This window comes from Tamandua tetradactyla, chromosome 4, assembly GCF_023851605.1.
Source record: "Tamandua tetradactyla isolate mTamTet1 chromosome 4, mTamTet1.pri, whole genome shotgun sequence".
In the NCBI taxonomy this organism is placed as follows: domain Eukaryota; kingdom Metazoa; phylum Chordata; class Mammalia; order Pilosa; family Myrmecophagidae; genus Tamandua; species Tamandua tetradactyla.
The window spans coordinates 34,232,754-34,251,878 of NC_135330.1; the positions used below are offsets into that span (position 1 = coordinate 34,232,754).

The 19,125-nt window shown below is 37.5% G+C and overlaps 1 protein-coding gene across 5 annotated transcripts in view; it reads left to right on the forward strand.

Annotated features, from left to right (window-relative positions):
* TDRD5 (tudor domain containing 5) overlaps positions 1 to 13,984 on the forward strand; it is a 100,883-nt gene extending 86,899 nt beyond the window's left edge. For 3 of the 5 annotated variants that reach the window (XM_077157130.1, XM_077157132.1, XM_077157133.1), the window contains one exon: positions 13,234 to 13,983. In XM_077157130.1, the coding sequence (XP_077013245.1) occupies positions 13,234 to 13,481 (248 nt within the window). In that variant the 3' untranslated portion in view covers positions 13,482 to 13,983. Of the gene's footprint in view, positions 1 to 11,973; positions 13,213 to 13,233 lie in introns of those variants that run through there. The other 2 variants (XM_077157131.1, XM_077157134.1) reach the window with 2 other exon arrangements.
* The last annotated feature ends 5,141 nt before the right edge of the window (positions 13,985 to 19,125 follow it).

The window sequence follows — 19,125 nt, forward strand, 5'->3', positions numbered from 1 at the left end:
GAAAAAGTGGAGTTATATACCAAACAACACAATGCAATCTGACATTTGTAATTACCCAAATGGTTACCATTACCACCAGACTTATTTCTTTATGCCACCTTTACTCTTTAATGTCCTTTCTTTCAATCTGAAGAATTCTCTTCAGCATCGCTTATAGGGCAGGTCAAGTGGTGATTAATTTCCTCAGTTTTTATTTATCTGAGGATGTCTTAATCTCTCCCTCATATTTTAAAGAAAGTCTCACCAAATATAAAATTCTTGACTGGCAGTTGTTTTCTTTCAGCGCTAAGCATTTCAACCCACTGCCTTCTTGCTGCCATAGTTTCTCATAAGAAGTTGATATTCAATCTGATTGGGACTCCTTTATATGTAACAGGTTGCTTTTCTCTTGCAGCTTTCAGTCTTCTTGTCCTTTGCATTTGTTAGCATGATCAGTATACAGCCAGGTTTATTTTTCTTCATGTTTATCCAGTTTGGTGTTCTATGAGCTTCTTGAATGTGCGTATTCATGTGTTTTGCTAAGTTTGGGAAGTTCTCTTGTCATTATTTCTTTGCCTATTCCTTCTGCCCCTTTTTGTCTGTCTTCTCCTTCTAGGACTCCCACTGTGCATAATTGGTGTGCTTGATGGTACTCCCAAAGCTGTTTTAAGCTATTTTCACTCTTAATATTTAATTTTTCCTTCTGCTCTTCAGCCTGACTCATTTCAAGTATCTTGTTTTCAAGTTCTCCAATTCATTCTCTGACAGTTCATTCTGCTCTTGAAATCCTCCTGAGCATTTTTTCATTTCAGTTACCATGGTCTTCAACACCAGCAGCTATTTGATTCCTTTTTTTTTCTTATTAATTTATTTTAAAGCTTTAACACACAAAAGTAATAAACCACTGGTTATACTGATGTGGGGGAAACGGAGGAAGAGAGGAGAAGTGAGACAGCAGTGTTTGGTTCCTTTTTAAAATTTCTTTCTCTCTATTTGGATTCTCATATTGTTCATTTATTGTTTATTATCCCTTAGTTCTGTACTTTCCTTCATCTCCCTAAGCATTTTTAAAGTCATATTTTTAAAAGCTTCATTCAGTATGCCCACATTCTTGTGACCTTCATTGGTATTTTCTCTGTTTTTATTCTCTTCTTTGGATGGGTCATCATTCCCTGTTTCCTTGTTTGTTTTATACTCTTGTTACACACTGTACATTTAATATTTTTAAATGTTAACTTTGGGATTTACTCCCTGAAATGTCTGTTTCCTGGTTTTGTGACCAGCTGGTGAGAAGACAGAGATTATCTTGAGCTTCAGCCCTCCGATCAGGAAGGTCTGCCCAAGACAAATGCAGCGCAGAGTTTTCCCTATCTTTCTGGGGCTCTGTCTTGTCCTGGGATTTCACTTGTAGTCCTTTTGGAGTTCCCTAGTTTACAGGAGTTTGGTCGTCCCTTTTTCCCAGGGATAAACCTCCCATTTCTGGGTATCTGAAGCCAACAGGCCTTCATCCCAGTCTGTCCCCCTCTATGGTTTTTCATTCCTACCATTGTCTCATGCTGCTTTTGTCTGGAGGGCAAATTCTGGGAGGACGACCACCCCAGAGAGGACTTTCATAATTCAGTTTTATGCAGTCAAAGACCAGCTCCGAAGTGCCCTGTGGAAATGGTCAGGAAGGGCACAAAAACCTTCTCTGATGGCTCCCCAGTGCTGAGATTCCCTCGCCTGCCCAGTAAATGCAACCCTTCAGCTAAATTTCCCCTGCAACCCTGAGGAAACCCTGCATCTTTAAATTTCTGCTGCCTCCACCCCTGTTCAGGGAGGGTTAAAACAATGGCTGCTGCTGCCATTATTGTCCAGGGCAGGTTGAAACAGTAGCTTCCCTCAGAGCTGGGACCCAGTTTTCCAGATTTGCTAATCAAAAGCCATGGTAAGCGATGGGCCATGCACATGCCTGTTCTTGGGAAAGAGGATATTTATGTCCCTTGCTGTCTGTAGCAACTAGCTAGGGGAAGGACTCCGAGGTGGCCAGCCATTAGTGGAGGATGGTCACTGGTAGCCTCTGTGTAGAGAGAGCAATTTACAAATATTTACCTTAATTTATTACCCTCTTCCTCCTGTTCTTACCTGGATGCTGTACAGTGTTCTTCTGGCCTCTGGAGTTTTTAAAGAGTTGTTTTAGTGGGTCCTACCTGTTTAACAGTTGTTTGGGAGGAAGGACTGAGTCCCAGAGCTCCTTACTCCACCATCTTCCCTGGAAATCCCTGGGCCCCATAAAATTTTATTAGTTATGTGTTCATTTTCAGTTCTCTCAAGATCTTTTTTTATTCCCTTGTGATTTCTTCTTTGAGCCACTGATTGTTTAACAATGTATTATTTAACTTTCATAAATTTTTGGAAATTCAGCTCTCCCTCGTATTGATTTTGAGCTTCATTCCATTGTGTTCAGAGAAAATGCTTTGTATAAATTCCAGTCTTTTTAAATTTTTTGAGACTTGTTTTGTGACTTAACATTGGTCTTTCCTGAAGAATGATCTGTGCGCACATCAGAAGAATGTATACTCTGCTGTTTTGGTTTGTGGAGTTCTGTATATGTCTGTTAGGTCTAGTTCATTTATAGTACCATTCTAGTTCTCCATTTCCTTATTGATCTTCTGTCTAGATGTTTTATTGTTGACAAAAGTGGTGATTGAAATCCCCAACTATTTTTGTATTGTCTTTTTCTCCCTTTGGTTTTGTCAGTGTTTGCCTCATGTATTTTGGGACACTGGGCTTAGGTACAAAAAAAAAAATGTTTATGTTTGTTATTTCTTCTTGGTATAAGAATCATTTATTTGTACATAATGTCCTTCTTTGTATCTTATAACAGTTTTTTGACTTAAAGTGTCTTTTGTCCAGTATTAATATACCTACCTCAGCTCTCTTTTGCTTTCTATTTGCGTGGAATTTTTCCCCCATCATTTTACTTTTACCCTATTTGTGTCTTTGGGTCTAGGGTGAGTCTCTTCTAAATAACATACAGTTGAATAGTGCTTTTTTTTTTAATCCATTCTATCACTATTTGCCTTTCAAGTGGAGTTTAATCCATTTGCATTCAGTGTAAGTACTGAAGTAGGACTTATTTCAGCCATTTAGTCCTTTTTGTTCTTGTACATATAATATCTCTTTCCCCTCTTTTCCTTTTATTGCAGCCTTCTTTGAATATAGTTGATCTTTTGTGATGTGACTGATTAATCCCTTTCTTATTTCCATTTCTATATATATTCTAAATACTTTCTTTCTGGTTACCCTGGGATTTGTATTAAACAATCAAATTGATGCCATTGACTTCAATAGTATGCATAGTCTGATCCTACCCCTCTGCTTTCCCTCTTTATTGTTGTTTTTGTCACACACAGTGACTTTATCTTTTGTATATCCATTACATGGATATATGATTATTTCTTATTCAGTTGCTGTCTAAGTTTTATAGGAAATAAAGTTTCATACTGAAGATACTAGACTACTGGGTTTTGCATTTACGCACGTGGTTATCTTTACAGGAGTGTACTGTCTCCCATCCTTTCCTTTCAGCCTACAGAACTCTCTTTAGCACTTCTTGTAGGGCAGACTTCTTGGCCCTATAAACTCTCTGTTTTTATCCATGAAAGCCTTCAACACGCCCTTATTTTTGAGAGATCAGACGAGATTGGGAGTGTTCAGGCTGTTATGGTGCTGGACTCTCCCTCATTTTTTCTTTTTTAATTTTTTTCTCCCTCATTTTTAATGGATGTTTTTGCTGGATATAGACTTCTTGGCTATCAATTTTTCTTTTTCAGTATCTTAAATATGTCATACCACTGCATTCTAGCATCCATGGTCTCTAATGAGAAATCAGAACTTTGTCTTATTGAGGATCCCTTGTATGTGATGAATCCTTTTCTCTTGCTGCTTTCAGAATCCTTATTTTTGGTATTCAGCATTTTGATTAGTATATGCCTCAGAGTAGGTCTACTAAGGTTTATCCTGTTGAGAGTTTGTTGTTCTTCTTAGATATGCATATTCATGTCAGATTTGGGAAATTTTCAGCCATTATTTCTTCAAATATTCTTTCTACCCCTTTTTCCTTCTCCTCTCCTTCTGGAACTCCCATAATGCTTATGTCGTTATTCTTCATGTTGTCCAACAGATCTCTTAGGTTCTGCTAACATTTTCTTCATTCTTCTCTCTATCTGCTTTTTTGACTGTATGATTTTTATTTTCCTGTCTTCTAGCTTGCTAATTGTTTCTTTTGTCTGTTCAAGTCTGCTGATAACCACCACCGGTGTATTTCTGATCTTCGTTATTGTTTCTTTTCATCCCCATAAGTTAAGTTCCTTTTAAAGCTTTCGAATTCTTTTTGTTCACACATGGTCTTCTTGACAGCCATTAGTTCTATATCCATATTTTCCATTAACTCATTGAACTGGTTTAAGAGATTTGACTGAATATCTTTGATCAGTTGTTGTCCGTATTTCCTGTTGTTTGAGCTCATTCCCTTGTATGGACCATCTCTTCTTATTTATTTATATAGTTTGTGACCTTTTGTTGATGTCAGGGCATTTGATTCTTTTGAGTGCTAATTCTGGAAATCAATTTCTCCCACTTGCCCAAAGTTTTAGTGAATATTGGCTGTGTTATATGTCTTCTTTACCACTTGGTCCAATGTATTTTTTATCTTTAGAGCAGCCCTTGATTAATAGTTCAGCTTTTACTGCACCTGTATCTTACTCTGTGCATGGAAAATAAGTTTCAAGATCACCCATGTATGTGTGACTGTTTCCCCTCCAGGAGAGGATTTCTCTTCCTCCGTTCTTCCTCTAGTCATCCTGGGCTCTTTTGTTAGTTTTTATACAGGTTTTTCTCCCTGGCTGCTATGGTTTATTCAACTCTTCTCCTGCATTCTGGGCCGCCCATTTTCTCTTCCTTTCTGCCCTGAATCTGCACTGCTGTACAGTGACTCCGCTTTCCCTTTCCGTGCAGCTTTTCTGCCTCCAGTAAATTCTGCATTAGAGGATCTTAAGCCTTGAAGCTAGTTGAGGTCAGTGTTCAAAGACACCCAGTTTATTCATTCAGGTGTACTAGAAATTAGGGTCTGGGCTGGCAGTGTGCATAGCTTGTCAAAAATTCCACCATGGATCACTCTGGCTTCTAGGGTGCCACATCGAATGGGACCCCACTGTGGGTCTATCTGGCTTTGGGTCCCCATGCCTGAATGTGTGTGGGATTCTAAGCCACTGCTGTGGATGATGTGTTCAGCAACCATAGCAGGAGGTGCCCAGGCCAGAGAGCCACTGCTTTGTGTCTCTTAAACCATGCTGACCCCAGTGTAGGGAATGGGTCCATATTGGCATGTTCACCTCACCACTCCCCTATCTTTTTTAGCTCACCACCCCCCCAGCTGTGCCTCAGTTCAGCTTTTGTAGAGTTATTCTCCAGGATCAATCATCCTCCAGAGTCCCATAAGAATTGGATCTTCCCTTTTATTTAGTTGTCTATAATGGAAATGTTCCTGGGATGTCTTATGCCACCGTCTTGATTACACAGCTCGTTTTTGTAAAAGTTTTTATTTTGATGAAGGAAAATTTACTAATTTTTTTGTCCTTACAGTTTGAGCTTTTATTGTCATGTTTAGAAATTTTTACCTAAACAAGTACTTAAGATTTTATCCTACATTTTCTTACAAAGTTTTCATAGTTTTAGGTCTTACATTTAAGTCCATGACCAATTCAAGTTAACTTTTGTATATGGTGTGATGTAAGGATCAATGCTTATTTTGTTTGCATATGAATATCCAGATGTTGCAGCACCATTTGTCGAAAAGACTGTCCTTTCTCCATTAAATTGCCTTGACACCTTTTTCAAAAGTCAGTAGGCCATTTAAGTGAGGGTCTATATCTGGACTTTATATTCTATTCCATTGTTCTGCTCTATACCACTCTTTTGATTACTGTGGCCTTATATTAAGTCTTGAAATTAGGTAGTGCTCGTTATCCAAAGTTGTTCTTATTTTTCTTATTATTTTGGCTAGTCTACGTCCTTTGATTTCCATATGAATTTTAGAGGCAGCCTTTCAGTTACCATACAGTGTACACTAGGATTTTGATAGTGATTTTTCTTAAATCTATAGATCAATTTGGGAAAACTGACATTTTAATATTGAGCCCTGATCTATAAACATAATACTCTGTTTATTTAAGCTTTTTTAGTCTCAGCAATATTTTGTCATTTTACAGTGTATAGGTGTTAATAATCTTTTCTTAAATTTATCCCTATTTTATATTTTTACACTATTGGATAAATGGTATTTTATTGCATTTTTTTGTATTGATTATATAAAAAGAAATGGTTGATTTTATGTGTTATCATCATAGCCTTCAACCTTGCTGAACATGCCTAGCTGTTCTGATAGTAGTTTTGGAGAGTGTTTGGGATATTCTACAGACAGTCATATCAGCTGTAAATAAAAAAGTTTATTTTTTATGAAATCTGTGTAACTTTTAAAAATTTTCTTATTGTACTGGTGAGGACCTCCAATATAGGGTTGAATAGAAAGGGTAAAAGTGGACCTTTTCTTGCCTTATTCTTGATCTTACAGGGAAGCATTCTATCTTTCATGAATAAAGTATAGTGTTTGCTATACGGAATTTTTTGTGGAATCCCTTTCTTGATCAGGTTGAGAAGATCCATTTTGTTCCCAGATTTCTGACATTTATAGAATTGTCAATGGGTATAGAATCTTGTCAAGTGCTTTTTTTTTTCCTGCCTTTATTGCGATGCTTATACATTTTGTTTTTTCTTTATAGTCAATTCATAGGTTTAATGTCATTGATTTTCAAATGTTAAAACCAACCTTGCATACCTAGGATAATACTCTCTTGGTTATGATGTGTTATCCATTTTAATTAATTCTGAACTTTTTGCTAAATTAATATTCTTAAAGGTTTTTTTTGTCTGTGTTCATGAGGGATTTGGGTCTGTAGTTCTTTTCTTGTAATGTCCTTGTCTAGTTGTAGTATCCAAAGAATGTTGCCATCACAGAGTGAGTTTGGAGGTGTTTCTTCCACTTCTTTTTTCTGGAAAGAATTTGTGTGGAATTGATGTTATTTTTTCCATAAACATTTAGTAAATTTCAATGTTGAGGCTGCCTAAACCTGAAATTTTCTTTGTAGGAAGGCTTTTTCCCCTACAAATTCAAAATCTGTAATACGTATAAGCCGATTTAGGATTAACTATTTTTCTTGAGTGAGCTTTGATACTTTTTGTCTTTAAAAAAATTTATCCATTTTTTCTAGTGTCAAATTTATTTGCATAAAATATTCCATATTATTCTTACTTTAGTATTTATAGACTCTGTACTAACGTCTCCTCTCTCATACAGCTATTAGTAATTTGTGTCATTTTTCTTTTTCCATGATCGGGCTACCTAGAAGTTTATCAATTTTATTCATTTTCTCAAAGAATCAGCTTTTGCTTCCATTTGATTCTCTTTTCTGTTTTCTATTTCATTGATTTCTGCTTTTTTTTTTTATTTACTTCCTTCTGATTACTTTGAGCTTAATTTACTAATCTTTCAGTTTGGAATCTTATGTCATTTTTCATTTCTAATATGTATTTCAGTGCTTAGAGTACTGCCTTAGCTGCATCATTTGACTTCTGATATGTTGTTTTTATTTTCATTCAGTTCAAAATATTTTCTAATTTCCCTTACAAGTTTTATCTTTGATCCATGGTTATTTAAAAGTGTGTTGCTTAATATCCAAATATTTGGAGATATTCCAGATGTCTTTCTATTACTGGTTTCTAATCTGATTTCATTGTGATCAGAGTACATACTTACAATCCTTGTAAATTTTTTACACTTGCTTTATAGCCTAGAATATGGTTCATGTACACTTTAGAGCAGTATGTAGTCAGATGTTGAACAAAGTAGTCTATTAGTTAGTGGATAGTGTTGTCTGTTCTATAACCTTATTAATTTTCTATCTATCAACTTGCTCAATCAGTTATTGAGATAGAACTGTTACAAATCCAATTATATTTGTTTGTTTCTTCTTTCATTTCTTGCTTCAAGTACTTTGAGGCTCTCTTATTGGGATTATTTTGCCTTCTTGATGAATCAATCCATTTATCATCATTAAATTACCCTCTTTGTCTATGGTAATATTCTTTACTTTGAGATCTGCTTTATTGCTATTGGTATAGCCTTCCAACTTTCTTTTGATTGATATTAGCATGGTATATTGTTTTATATTCTTTTACTTTTAATCTGTCTGTATTGTATATTTAAAGTTGGTTTATTATAGGCAGTTTATAGTATGGTCTTGCCTTTTTATCTGAGCTAAAAACCTTGGATTTAAATCTACTGTTTTGCTCTTTGTTTTTTGTTTGTGGCATCTGTTCTTGTTCCGTTTTTGTCTTTCTATATCTTTTTAATAGAGTAATTTTTATGAATCCATTTTATCTGCTTTATTGGCTTAGTTGTTATATCTCTTTATTTTGTTGGGTTTTGTGTGTGTGTGTGTGTGTGTGGTTGCATTAGGGTTTATAGTAGATAATTTAAATTTTTCACCTTCAAATAATACTATATCACTTCATATATAGTATAGTATGACAACCTTAAAATAGTATACTTCTTTCTCTCATCCTAGCCTTTGCGCTATTTTATACATTTTTCTTCTGCATATGTTATCGACCCCACAATACATTATTATTTTTATTTAAACAATTATATTTTAAAGAAATTAAAAATAAGAAAAAGTCTTTTTGCTTACTCACATTTACCATTTCTAAAATTCTTTAAATTCTTTGTATTAATTAGGGTTCAGCAAGCTTTTCCTGTAAAGGGCCAGAAAGTAAATATGTTCGACTTTGCAGACTAAACAATCTATGTTGCAACTATTCAGCTCTACCCTTGTGGCATAAAAGCAGCAACAGACAGTATGCCAACAAATGAGCATGGCTATGTTCCAATAAAACTTTATTTATAAAAACAGTGGCTAGGCACACTTGACCCACAGTTTGTCAACCCCTGGTATAGATCCAAGTTTCCATTTGGTATCATTTTCATTCTGCCTGTTTTAGTTTTGTAGGCTGGTCAAGTAAATACCATGAAATGGGTTGGTCTTAAACAGTGGAAATTTATTCACTCATAGTTTGAAGCCAGGAAAAAGTCTAAACCAAGGTGTCATCGCGGCAGTGCATTCCTCCTGAAGACCGGGCTGTTCCGAGGCTGGCAGCCCCGGATTCTGGTTCTTAGCTTGTCGCATAGCAGGGCGCATGGCAGTGTCTCCTGCTCTCTCCCTGCTCTTCCAGGTTCTGTGGATGTTCAGCTTCTTGCTTCCTGTGGCTTTTTTTCCCTTTTTCTGGATTTCATTCCACTTATAAAGGATTCCAGTAATAGGATTAAGACCCATCCTGATTGAGGTGGGCCACACCTTAACTGAAGTGACCTCATCAAAAGAGCCTTCTTACAGTGGGTTAGGTTTAAGAACAAGTGTTTTCTGGAGTGCGTAAGCATCCTACTACCACACACTACCACACTGCCTGAAGAACTCTAACATTTCGTACAGTGCTGGTCTGCTGCCCATATATTATCTCAGCTTTTAGACATTGGAGAACCTTTATTTTTGCCTGCGTTTCTTTAAGATTGTGTTGCTGAATAACAAATTATAAATTGACAGATTTTTCAGTGCATTAAACGATGTCACTCTAGCTTTCATTGTTTCTGACAGAAGGGCTGTTGTCATTTTTATCTTTGTTTCTCTGGAGGTAATTTGTCATTATTTTCTGTCCGCTTCTAAGAGTTTTCTCTCCATCACTGGTTTTCAGCAGTTTGATTATGTTGCTTGGTGTGATCCTCTTCTTATGTTTTTCTGCCAAGGGTTCATTGAGCTTCTTGAGTCTGTAAGTTCATTGTTTTAATTAAATATGGAAATATTTTTCTGTCCTCCCCCTTTTTTATCCAACTCCAGTTACACATATGGTGGGCCTCTTCATGTTTTTCTACAGCTCACTGATACTTCATTTCCCCCCCAATCTTTCTGTGTTTCATTTAGAACAGTTTGTCTTATTGTTCTCAGAGTTTACCTTTCTTTTCTTGTTCAGTGGCTAATATGTTATTTTCCCTTGCAATGTGTATTGAATCTCAGATATTATATTTTCATCTCTAGAGGTTTGATTTGGATCTTTTTTATATCTTCCCTTTTTTTCTATTATAGTTATGTTTTCTGCTACCTTTTTGAATATATGAAGTTATGCTATAACAGCTATATTAAGTTTTGTCTTGTGATTCTATGAGAAGAATTACAAGACATTACAGTTCCACAGTTTTAGGTTTTTACTTCTAGCTGCTCTAAGATACTGGAGACTAAAAGAAATATCAGTATAATGATTCAGCAGTCATACTCATTTGCTAAACCGTACCTTCTATGTACAACTCCACCATCACCTTTGATCTTTCTCCCACTCTTTAGGGGTATTTGAGCTATGGCCATTCCAACTTTTTCATGTTGGAAGGGGCTGTCAATAATAAGGAGTAGGGAGATGGAACTAGCTGATATTCTGGAGAGGCTGGGCCCCTCTAGGTTTCAGGACTTATCTGGTCCAGGGACCCATCTGGAGGTTATAGGTTTCTAGAAAGTTACCCTAGTGCATGGAACTTTTGTAAAATCTTATATATTGCTCTAGGTGTTCTTTAGGATTGGCTGAAATGGTTTTGGAGGGGGTTGGCAAATTGTGATAGGTCACTTGTGTTATTTCTGAATCTGTTTCTGTGGATTGATTTTTTTTTCACCTGATTACAGGTCCTATTTTTCTACTTCTTGCATTCCTATTAATTTTTTGGATGTCAGACTCTATGAATTTTACATTCTTGGCTGGATTTTTCTTTTTACTTTCTTTTTTTTTCTTTCTTTCTTTCTTTCCTTTTTTTTTTTTCCGTTATTTGATTGGTACTGGTGGTGGGGGTGATGCAGTTAAATTACCTGAAATGAGTTTGATTCTGTTTCTTTTAGGTTTTGTAGGCTGGTCCAGAATAGACCTTGGTTTGGGCCTAATTTGGCTCTGCTATTTAGTCAATACCTTTCTGGAGAAGGTATTAATAGATTGTGATATCCTATGTGTTTGGGGGTCTTCACCTTATGACTGGTGGGAACACTAAGTGATGGTTGTTCTGTCTCCTCCCTTCTTCCCTGGCTCCAGTTTTCTTCCCTGGTTGCAGTCGTTTCCCCACATGTGGGAGCAGATCATTACTAAACCTAAGACTTAAGGGGATCTTACTGCAGATGTCCAGTTTCCTTGCTCTCTGTGGCTCCCTCCTCTCTAATACTTTTCCCCCCACAATTCCAGACATCTCAGCTCCCTAAACTCTGAACTGTGTTCTCCAATTCAATAGGACCTCTTGGCTCAGTTTGGATTACTCCTCCCTATACTGTGGCCTGGAACTTCTCTCCAGGCTGTGAGCTCACCAAGTTCACTTCCCTTCTCTCACATATCCCTCTTCTGTGCTGTATCTGAAAGCTGTTCTTTCATATATTTCATCCAGTTTTCTAGTTGTTTTAGTCAGGAGGGTAAATATAATCCCTATTGAATAACATTGTGGTTGAAAGTAGAAATTTGGCTGCTCTTTAGATTCTTTGGTCATGTGCTCTTGCTTTCATATTTGTATACCTTTTAAAATCTAAACTCACCAAACAAAGGTTTGCTATAAAATCATATTACCTTATCAGAAATAATAATCTCCTTTAATTATAGTCTTGTGATTGTAATTTCACTTTTTATAACACCCTGCAAAATCCTCCTTGAACATAATAATTTCTCACAAATGTGTGGGATATATATTACATGCTACCATCCTAGAAATTAAAAATGTGATGTTGGATTATGTCTACTTTTTCTCTGAAATTTTTTAATCTGTTGTGTTAGTTAGATTCAGTTGTCAACTTGGCCAGATGAGCATACCTAATCTTGTTGCTGCAGACATAAGCCAACGGTACGTGAACCTCATCTGTTGCCAATTACATCTGCAGTCGGCTAGGAGGAGTGTCTGCTGAGTGACGTTTGACTTAACTGGCTGGTGCTTAAATGAGAGAACGCAATGTAGCACAGCCTAAGCAGCTCCGCATTCCTCATCTCAGCACTTGCAGCTCAGCCCAGGCCTTTGGAGATGCAGAAAGAAGTCACCCCAGGGAAAGTTGTTGGAACCCAGGGGTCTGGAGAGAAGACCAGCAGAGACCACCCTGTGCCTTCCACGGAAGAAAGAACCTAAGTGGAAAGTTAGAAACCTCTGCCTTTCCTCTGAAGAACCAACAAAATAAATCCCCTTTTATTGAAAGCCAATCCGTCTCTGGTGTGTTGCATTCCAGCAGCTAGCAAACTAGAACATCTGTGTTTTTAAAGTTTAGAGCAGTGTGATTCAAAATGTAGTTGGCATTACAGTGCCAGTCCATGCAGTGTTTATAAGAGTTGACAACAAGATAGGGAGCTTGTACCAGAATCTTAAATCAGCTACGTCACTGAGCACATTGTTTGTTTAGCTCACCAGGATTTTCTTTAAATAGCAAGACTTTCTTGAAGGAAGCAATGTGTTGGCTTAGATTATGGCACAAGTTCTTCATCTTATTGTAGGCCAGTAAGGAACAGTTCATGGACGAGCTGCTTTGAGTAGCGCTGGCCTAGAGCACACATCTGAGAATGCCAGTGTTCTCTTCCTTAACTGCTAGAAACTCTTGAACATTGGAGTTTCCAACAATTTTATTAAAGTAATTTTTTTCTTAATTAAAATTAATTCCTAAGGCATTCCTATTATGTCTGATAACTCGTTTTTGGTGCCGTGTAGCAACCGGTTTTGGACAATTTTCTTTTCACATTAGCACAAACTTAGAATTGCACTACTTTGGCAATAGGGAGACCTGTGCAGTACCACTTTGCTCACTGCTGGAAAGAAATAGGGTAACTTTATGGTTCTTCTCTTAAACCAGTTTATTTTATAACTTGTCCATTTTGCCCTTATCTTGGCAAGAATTTATTTTATCTCAATGCATCCTTCCCCATCCCCATCCCCATCCCCATTTCCTTTCTATTGGTTGACTGGTTTCTGATTCTCATTCCTCTGATTTGCCATCATCGCTACCTAACAGAAGAGGTTTTCAATACATGTTAATAAAGAGCTATGAATGGGAAAGAGAAGACAGTAAGTATGAGAACCTCTTGAGAAGACTCCTGTGTTTTCTTTTTCAGTGGAAAGTTCTCCAGGAAGCCTAAAGAATGAAGATTTTTCTAGTACCCATGCTATTACAGTGTTCAAGGACAAGAGTCAAGAAACCATGGACCAGATCTCTTTGATTTTGTCTCCTGAGCACCAGATTTCTCAGAAGCTCTACATTCCTCAAAGTACAGCCACTGCTGCCTTAGGAGCTGCTGCACGCTTAGCCACATCCCAGAGTTTTCTACACTGGTACCCCAGTATGAAAAGGATGGAAGTATGAGGGAAAGGGTGAGATAAAAGAAGACAGCTGGTTAAGCTTAGTGATTTTCCAGGCCAAAATAAGGAGTATTTTGATAGTTCATGCTTTTGTCTTTCTGTGTGATAATTAGCTTTATTATGCTAACAGTCCACTTTGATGTATAAGTATATTTAATGTTAATTTTAATTTTTTTGACAATGTTCCTTATGCTGTATGTTTTTGTTCACTTTGTTTTTAATGTAGTAGCTTAAAGGAGTTTTGTTTTTTGTGTGGGTTTATTTGTGTTATATAATGTTTTACTTGTATATATTGTGACTGATAAATGAAAACTGAAAAATTATTGTTTTGTGATCTATATTTAGGTAGAAAAAAATATTCTTACATCCCAATCTCCAGAAAAAGAATGTTTGAATTTAGTGCTGCTGCTTCTAATTTGAAATCATTTGTATCATAGATATAATATAGGGCTCCAGTCCTCACCATTTTTGTTTCTTTGAGATACTATTATTGGTAATAAAATCTATTCCCTAAAGTTTATTTTGGTCAAATCATTTTTACACATAAAAAAATTAAGTTGTTTTCCAGTAGAGGCAATTTTCTGAAGACTAATGACTAAATTATAGCTACTGATCGCTAAAACTTAGCTAAGCCATATCTATAGTCACCCCAGTTCCCAAAAGCCTTAATGTAACAATAGTTCAGCACTTGCATTGTTTAAGCATATATATAATATGATGTTCTCTGAAGTCAAATTGTGTGAAATATTATATGGCATTGTGTTACACTTATAGGATGTCATCAAGGAAAAACACAAGACTTGGAAAGGTGAAATTAAAGAATTTGAGTTATACTAATTTCTTTTTGGTAAAGTACTTAGACATCCCCAGTTTTTAAAGATGAAATATTTTTCCCCCATGGAATTAATCCCCAACACAGCAGCATCTCATAGACATAAAATCAGAGAAAGAGATGTGAATAGTTGGCATGTGCCCCATAACCTCTATAATAGCACCCACCTACCAGGTGACTGCCAAAGCTGGATAGACTTTTTATAAGTTTGATAGTTGGCTACATAACCTGACAGGGACTAATTTTACAACTTGTAAGTTAGATGAATATTGTGAAATAACTATGTTAAGACTCTTTCAGAATCCTATCCATTTACAAATGACCAGATAGAAAGTCATTTAGACAGAGCCATCCCACTTGTGGGAAGATGGCTGAAAAGAGTAGCTCGAGATCAATCCTGCTCCACAGAAAAATTAGAGAAGGGATAGGAGGGCAACTGAGACAGCGACTCAAGAGTACAACTGTCCTGGGCCTTCTGCACCACATGGGGCAGCCCTGCTGTGGAGGCCGAGGAACTGAGAAGCAGAGAGCTGGGGCCCGGCGTGGAGGCACAGAGCCTGCAGGAGTACATGGACAGGAGCTGGGACTAGGAAGTAAGCCAGGCTTCAGTCCTTGAACGCCCTACCCTCACCAGCTCAGCCCTGTGATGGGCAACTCACCCCACGTACCTGAACCCTGTCACCTGCTCCCATTCCCCACGCTCCAGGCACCCCTGCCCCACCAGCCCCCAGTGCACGTACCTGCCCCATGCCCCCACCCCAAGTGCAGCCCAACCCACCCTCCTGCACCCCTCCTGAGCACTACCTCCCCCTGCCTGTTCCCGATAGGCTGTTGCCAGTGCATAAAGACTACAGGGCCAACCTCCATATTCCAGCTTCCCCACCGCTCCCCACACTGTTGCACAGCCTCCCCCTCCCAACCCCGTCCCCCAGCTCTGTATATCAGTTTACAGCACTCCTAGTCCCATGCATGCGCACAGTCCCCCAATCACATCCTTCAGCTCTGAGATCATCAGGCCTGCAATCAGGTCCTTCAGCTCTGGGAAGTTCAGTTTATAGCAGTCTTAGAACCACCCATGTGCATGGCCCCCAGTCACACTTCCCAGCTCTGAGAAAGTGCTGACCTGCACGGCCAGATCACATCTGCCCCCAACCCACGAAAGGAAAACACTGACCTGCTGCTACAGCTCTACACATGCACACAAGGGCCCCATGCCTTAGACCAGCGCACAACAGGGTTACGCCCCCAGATGGGTACACCTGCACAGCTACGTCCTCCCTGGCTGCTGGGTGCCCACGTTCACAAGCATCAGCGTAACATCACCAAACTGAGCCCATACCTGCCCGAAAACAAATCACTGCACTGTTGGGCCCCGCCCCGTACCCTGCTGTTTACTGCACATCCATCCTGCAAACATAAGGCCTTAGACTATTGAAAGAAATCAACTCCCAATGTAAATCAATCAAGATATTTACATGCAACAACAAAAAAAGAAGATCACGAGGCACATCACAATGCAGGCAGATATAGCCCTGCTTAACGACCAAATTAAAACACCAGAGGAGACACAGATATTGGAACTAATCAAAGAGTTCATACAACTCTTTTTAATAAAATAAGTGGGATGACAACTGACATAAAGGAGATCAAAAAGAAAGTAGAAGAGAAAAAAGAGGAATTTGAAAGAATAAATAGAAAAATGGCAGATATCACAGAGACTAAAGATTCTGTTGATCAAATAAAAAACATACCAGAGGCGCACAACACCAGATTTGAAGAGACAGAAGAAACAATAAGTGATATAAGAGGACAACATAATTGACTTAAAAGACTCAAAACAGCAAATGGCAAAAAGATGGAAAATTTTGCATTGGATCTCAGGGGAATGATCGACAAAGCAAAGCACACAAATACAAGAATCACTGGTGTCCCAGAAGAAGAGAAGAGTAAAGGACTAGGAAGAGTAGTTGAGGATATAATGGGGGGAAACTTTCTAACTCTAATAAAGGACATAAATATATAAGTCAAAGATCCCAACTAACTCCAAACAGAATAAATCCAAATAGACCTTCCCCAAGACACATGCTAATCAGTCTGTCAAATGTTGAAAAGAAGCAGAAAATTCTGAAAGCAGCAAGAGAAAAACAATCTACTACATACAAAGGAAACCACATAAGACTGAGTTCAGACTACTTAACTAGCACCATGGAGGCGGGAAGGCAGTGGTATGATACACTTTAAGATCCTAAAAAAGAAAGACTTCCAGCCGAGAATTCTGTACCCAGCCAAACTGTCCTTCAAAACTGAGGGAGAGGGCGGGCAATGGTAGCATAATGGCAGAGTTCTCGCCTGCCATGCCAGAGATCCGGGTTCAATCCCCAGTGCCTGCCCATGCAAAAAAAAAAAAAAAAAAGACTGAGAGAGAGATTAGTTTTCACAAAGAAGTCCTGAAAGAATTTGTCAACAAGAAACTGGCCCTACAAGAAATATTAAAAGGAGCTCTGCAGGCTGAAAATAAAAAAGACAGGAGAGGGACAGGTCTGGAGGAGGACACAGAATTGAAGAGTACCAGTAAGGGTAATTTAAAGGATAAAAAAAGAAAGAAAGAAAATAATATATAAATCTGACAAATAAAACCAAAAAGATAAGATGGTATTCAAGAAATGCCTTTTCAATAATAACTTTGAATGTTAAAGGACTAAACTTAGAGCCATCCCGACCTGAGGAGTGTCAACACGCTTTGAAAGAAGCCTGTTTAGTATTAATATTTAACATTTGCATTTGAGTTAACAGAGTGAAAGAGTATCAAAAGAGAATTTAAGAACTTGGGTGATTGCTTAGAAGGAGTCTACCTGTAGTTATAAGCAAGAGAAATAAAACACATCATTGGGTTGTGGCTGTCACATACTGAAGAAGAGGCTCCAAAGTGGATGAAAGAGGGTTTCATAAGGAAAGAGAAATCAAAATCTTACAGAGAAACCTTTCTGGAGCTTCCTGTTAATATTTATACTATATAGCAAGGCTTTCCTAAGAACTTCTGATATTTTTTCAAAATTAAATTCATGTCATTTATGTACACTGCCTTTGACAGTGGTCACTATCTCGATACTTTATAGTTTTTCAGGACCCATCATTAAGACAGTGAAAAGTGGTCATTGCCTGTCACCATTCAGATCTTGACCTTTGCCAAGATGCCAACCAAGGGGCATCATTGTGCCAATTAAATCTGGATTTAGGTCCATTCTTAACAGCTAGGTGTCATTTGTCTCATTTAGTCAGTCCGCAGTTGGCCTAGCAAGTTTTTGGTGTCAGTGGCCTAGGGGAACCAGAATTTTTTAAATTTTATTTTAATCACATAGAAAATACCTGCCCTTACCTGCTCAGTGAAGGACTTTTCCAATATTTAGACTTATCATTGACTGTTTGCTGCTTTTCATGTGAAATTGAATATTTGACCATATGCCAGAATTAAGTAGAAAATTTATTCACAGCTCAAATTTCTTGGTTATAAGCATAGTTTTCAGGAAATGCTTCAAGCTTTCTGTTTGGTGTGAACTTTGGTTTATATTTCTGGTGACGTTTTTATGACTTTTTTTAATTTATGAAAAAATGTTTATCAAGAAACTATTATTATTTCTTAATGCAATTTAGATAATCTGATAAAGGAAACAGAATTTATGACTCTTATCTCCGCTCTCTAAATTTTTGTTACAGAATTAATGGAAAGCTGTTGGGATCAAGGAATGATGACTAGCCTAATGTTTAGAGTGTGTAAACAGCCTTTTTTTTTTACTTATTTAAATATTTATGAAGTTTGAATTTGTTTTGTGAAAAACCTCTAAGTGTTTTTCTGTATTTAGTTTTTGTTGTATTGATTGTGCAGGATTGAAAATTTCATTTAAATATGTGACCGAAAGAATGCAGTTGAGTAAAATACAAAATTTGTGTAGCTGTGAGAACAGTTAGCACTCTTCATGACTGAAACATTTGTCTTTCTTTTTGACACAGCCTCTTTATTTTTAAGCAATCTGCCTCTGTTAACTTTTGCCATATGGTAGATAAATACCTTACTCTATGAAATTGGAAATTCATCCACGTTGGAGCCTCTTCTTTAGTACCTGACAGCCACTATCCAATGACCCGCTTTATTCCTCTTGCTTATAATTACATGTAGAATCCTTCTTAAGCAGTAACCCAAGTTCTTAAATTCTCTTTTGACACTGTTTCATATGCTGAATATCAAACCTAGCTCCATCTTGCAGCTGTAATTCAGCACTTTTTCAGCTTCCTACTTGATTCCACATTCAGAGCCTTTGCTGCAATCCTTCTAATCTTCCTAGAGCCTGTCACTGTCAGGTGGTTCTCAAACGCCAAGTAAATGATGTTTGGTAGGAACTTTTCCCTAATCTGTAAGTCCACTGGACCTTAGCTACAAACCAGAGACTGCTTACTTCATTTACTAGAGCAACTGACTCCTGACAAAAGTGTCCTGTTACTGCAGTGTTGTTACTCATACATTCTGATTAAAACTCTCCTCTGCTATTATATATATGAAAATACCTTTTGGTTAAATAAGACTGTAAGTACTATTTATGATACTTTTAGGCAAAGTTATCCCTACCCAATGTCCCATATTTCCTCCTTATGATACCTTCCTCCTAATGGATAAGTATCTTCCCTTTTGCTTAGAAGGATGAAATTTAAGTAAACAGAGTATATGGGCCAGAGCCAAATGTTTATCCTTTCTTTTCTGAATTTTAAAAGGAATAACACTTCTGTACAGATCTGAAGTAGAACAGTTGAACAAATTGAAAAG